The sequence below is a fragment of the Arachis ipaensis genome, chromosome B06, assembly GCF_000816755.2.
Source record: "Arachis ipaensis cultivar K30076 chromosome B06, Araip1.1, whole genome shotgun sequence".
Lineage (NCBI taxonomy): Eukaryota > Viridiplantae > Streptophyta > Magnoliopsida > Fabales > Fabaceae > Arachis > Arachis ipaensis.
Window position 1 is genome coordinate 124,627,703 of NC_029790.2, and position 4,309 is coordinate 124,632,011.

General features: G+C 35.0%; 1 protein-coding gene across 1 annotated transcript; it reads right to left on the reverse strand.

The window, feature by feature from the left end:
- Nucleotides 180-3,560, reverse strand: LOC107605318 (probable inactive receptor kinase At2g26730). Its single transcript, XM_021104990.1, has 2 exons — nucleotides 1,881-3,560; nucleotides 180-892 (listed from the first exon to the last, which is right to left on the reverse strand). Exons 1-2 carry the CDS (start codon nucleotides 3,268-3,270, stop codon nucleotides 321-323), a joined length of 1,962 nt encoding a protein of 653 aa, XP_020960649.1. The 5' UTR covers nucleotides 3,271-3,560; the 3' UTR covers nucleotides 180-320.

Sequence of the window (4,309 nt, forward strand, 5' to 3'; positions counted from 1 at the left end):
ATAGTTCATAGTTCAAGGTAAACGAAATTATTTTAAAGTGAAAAAATCATAGAATGAAAATAGGAGTTTGAAATTAAAATAATGAAATTTAAATATAATTGAAGTTGTAAATTCAATAATAATTAAATTTTTACTTTTTTATTTCATCAACTTTTTTTGAAATTGACAATAGATGACAATAGAAATTGACATAGTAGTTAGTACATAGAAGCAATAATTTTAGTACAGGCCAATTAATTCGTAATTCTCACTGTTCACATGTACAGAAATTGGATGATAAAGAGATTCCACATACAAGAAAATTGTAACTGGGACAAGGGTCACACTTGATAAATCAAAGACTTTTCTTCTTCCTCCTTTATAGTGTTAATGATTAGAGCGACTTGGTTGATACTTGGCCTAGCCTCAGGGGAACGATTAACACACCTTATAGCCACCTGAAGCAAATTCACCATCCTTTCTTCACTTGCATACTCTGATATCAGAGTCCTATCAAACACTTCACCCGTCCATTCTTCCCTCACAACAGACTGAACCCACTCCGTCAGTTCCATCCCTTCGCTCTTTACCAACTTTCCGGTGAGTAGTTCGAGCAGAATGACGCCGAATCCATAGACATCGGCCTTGAAGGCCGCGTGATCCGATGATGACATGGAAGTGAAAGGACTAACAAAAGATGAACTATGTTGTTGTTGTTGGTCGTCGTCTCCACCCATCACACCATACTCACTTATGCATGGCTCCATGTTCTTGTTTAGCAAAATGTTGGATGATTTTAGGTTGCCATGTGAGATACCTTGTTGCCCAAGCTCTTGATGCATGAAAGCTAATGCCTCAGCGGTCGTAGCTGCAACTCCAAGCCTGCTGCTCCAGTCAAAGGCTTTTTGGGCACCTGAATGCATAATTGTTGCTTTTAAATACATGATTTTTTGTAGTACTAATAACTTATGATTGCTCTATCCAAGCACAATAATATATAAAAACTAGTAAATACCTAAATATTGGATATGTAGATTTTAAATTTTAGAAGTATATTTTAAAAATTTTGATATTCTAAAGTGAGTAAACTGATAAAATAAAAGGTTAGTCATCATTGATTTTGTAATTTTTATAAAATATGTGTCTTACTATTTTAATTTTAGAGTGATTAATTTTTTACTTTACCATTTTATTAATTTTCTCACTTTAAAATATCTTAATTCATATTTTTGAATGTACAAATTTTTTATTTATTGATTTTTATTATTTTTCTAATTGTACAAGTTAATATTCTATTCTAAACATATTTATAAACATGACAATAATAAGTAGTCACAAAAAAAAACATCACACTAAGTACTAAATAAAACAAAATTTAGATATTTTCAATGGCTTAAAATTTTAACAGGTCATCAATTTTTCTCACATTTAATAACTAAATTAGAGAATAAACCAAGAATATAAACATAAAAAGTATATGTACACACTTATGTAAGACGTCTATAGACGCTAACAAATCACATGTTAATATAACTACCAGTTATTAATGATGAGAAAATAGACGACTCACATGATTACATTATCACCTAGTTTAGCTTATAAAAATCATACACGTAAAATCCTCATCAATTTGCCCATGAAAGAATGAATCTCATGAATATGTATTATGTACAAAGATTTTGATGTTTCTAGTTCAATAAAAAAAAAAGTAGGCGTAAACTCATATGTAGTTATTGTATTTATGTGTAGTTGATAGTTGAAAATAATTAGATAATTTAACACGTTTGACTAAATTGTTATGTAATGATTTTCAACTAATAACTTTACATAAAGACAATTGGTTAATTTTTCAAAAAAAGAAAAAAAAAGTAAACGGAAAAAAGAGGAGGAAATGGTGTTACCGTGTAGAAGCTTAAATAAACTTCCATTTTGCTGATATTCATAGACCAAAAGCTTCTCTTGCTTGGAGCAATAGAAAGCAAGAGGTGAGAGCACATAAGGGTGCTTCACTTGACTCAAAATCTGCATTCTTTGCTTGAAATCGCGGCCGGGAACAGACCTATCGATGATCCTTTTCACAACCACCGTTGTCCCATTTTCAAAAACCACCTTATAAAGGCTACCATTCTTTCCTCTTCCAATCAATTCAGCCGGAGCCTTGAGCAAGTCCTCTAATTTCAATTCATGCATAGTATTCCTCGAATTCGAAAGAACCACGAGTGATTGCGAAACCATGCCGCTCTCGGAAGTTAATGAGAAGTCTGATCGGCTTACCCCTGCTCTGTATTCACTTGAAACATGGCTAGCTTTTTGAGCACTACCTTGAGTTACAACTTTCTCATTCAATGCTTCAATTCTCTTTTCTTTCTTTTTTCTTCTGCACAGCTTCCAGACAATTAAAAGGATCACTAAAGCTCCGATCGCCGCATAGCCTGAATACATAAGAATCTGCTCTTTTGAAGGGCCCTTTGATGATTTCTTTGGTTCTTCATCAGAATTGTCCCCGGCAGCGGCTGCAGGCACCGGCGATTCCTTCCGTTCTTTGGAATCTTTGCTAGCAGGCACCGGCGAGCCGGTGCAACTCTTTGGTAATGGATCACCACAGAGTTGAGGGTTACCGAGGAAGCTTTCAGAGGTGAAATGTCCATGTATATCTGGAATAACTCCACTGAAATTGTTGAAGGAGACATCGAGCCGGTCGAAATTAGAGAAATTAAACGGCGGAATTTCTCCACTGAGCTGATTATTCTGTGCTAGGAACATATTCAGCGTTGAGATTCTAGCCAAATCAGGATGTAACTGTCCCGAAAATTTGTTGTTAGATATATCAAGACTCTTTAAATTGTTTAACTTGGAAAGTGAACTAGGAAGGGTTCCAGAAAGTTGGTTTCCGCTTAAGTGTAGTTGAGTGAGTTGTTTGCAGCTTCCAATCTCTTCCGGGATGCCTCCGTGGACGCCGTTGCCGTCGAGACTAAGATAAATGAGAGATGCAGCCAGGGGATGCAAGTTGCAAAGCATAGCAACATCAAGAGTTCCTGATAAGCTTAGCTTGTCAAGAAGCAAATTCTTGATGGATGAGTTTTTAGTATCACACTCTACACCTTGCCATTGATCTATGCAGGGATCAGAGCCTAATTTCCAATTCAAAGTGAAATTCTGATGACTATCATTGCCAGAGAGTTGTGCAAGAAAGAGTATCATTGTGCTCTTGACCTCATAATCAACACAATTAACCATTCTTAGGAGGAAAAGGGATGCAATGAAGGCAACCCAGAAAGAATTTCTCTCCATTTTGATGCAAAGAAAAATATGAAGTTTGATTTTGAATAAGCTCTTTTGCTAAGTGTTGAATAAGATGGGGTTTGAAGTGAAAGATTGATTTTGAACTCAAAAGGAGTTACTATGTTGATGAATTTTTGCCGGAATGGAGAACAGGTCCAATTTGACTGAGACTACGATGAGCATTTGTTTCTTTGTTGGTGATTAGTATTCATAATTGTGAAATAATAATATTAAGAAAAGGAAAAGTCTAGGGTACAGGAACTTCTGTATCTTGTGGTTAGTACTTAACCATCAAAAGAAAAATGAGTCATCTCTCCTCATTAGATGTAATCTTATACCATTAAAAATATTATTGATAGCTAATTGATGGTTACAAAACATAAAAGTTGCTGGTCCCTAGCACTCCTCTTAAGAAAAAGAAGAAAATTGTTAATGGCATGATGCTCAGCGAAACTATTGGACAAATAGAGGCCGGCAACTGAAACAGTTGGAAGCAACGTCTTCACCTTCTCAATGGCTTATGCTAACAACTAACAACGATATTGACGTTTATTATGCTAATTGCTAAAATTGCTAATCATATATAAGATAATATATTAACAAACTTATATCTCAGTGAGAAGCGTTCTACATAACTTCTACTCGTTCAAATAAATATTAATTAATTTTTTATCTAAAAAATTGACCTGGTCATTATAACTCGACAGATACAAGTTATAATTCGGAGATTAGGTCTGATCCATCCGTATAAGTCGGCCACGTAAGCTATAACTCGACCACTTGCAAATTCAAAACAGAGCAGTTCATGATCCATCCATATAAGTCGGCCACGTGTGTTAGAACTCGGCCACGTGCAGCAAATTCAAAAAAGAGAACGGTTACCTATTGATAACCCTAAAAAGACCTTTTCAAAGAAGCCACCAAACGTTTTTCTGCGAGATTCTCGGACAGTATCCATGCCTTATATCTCGAAATAAGGAGAACATACCACAACCAAGTCATATATAAATCTTATATAAACAGAACTAAATAAACATAGAAGGATAAG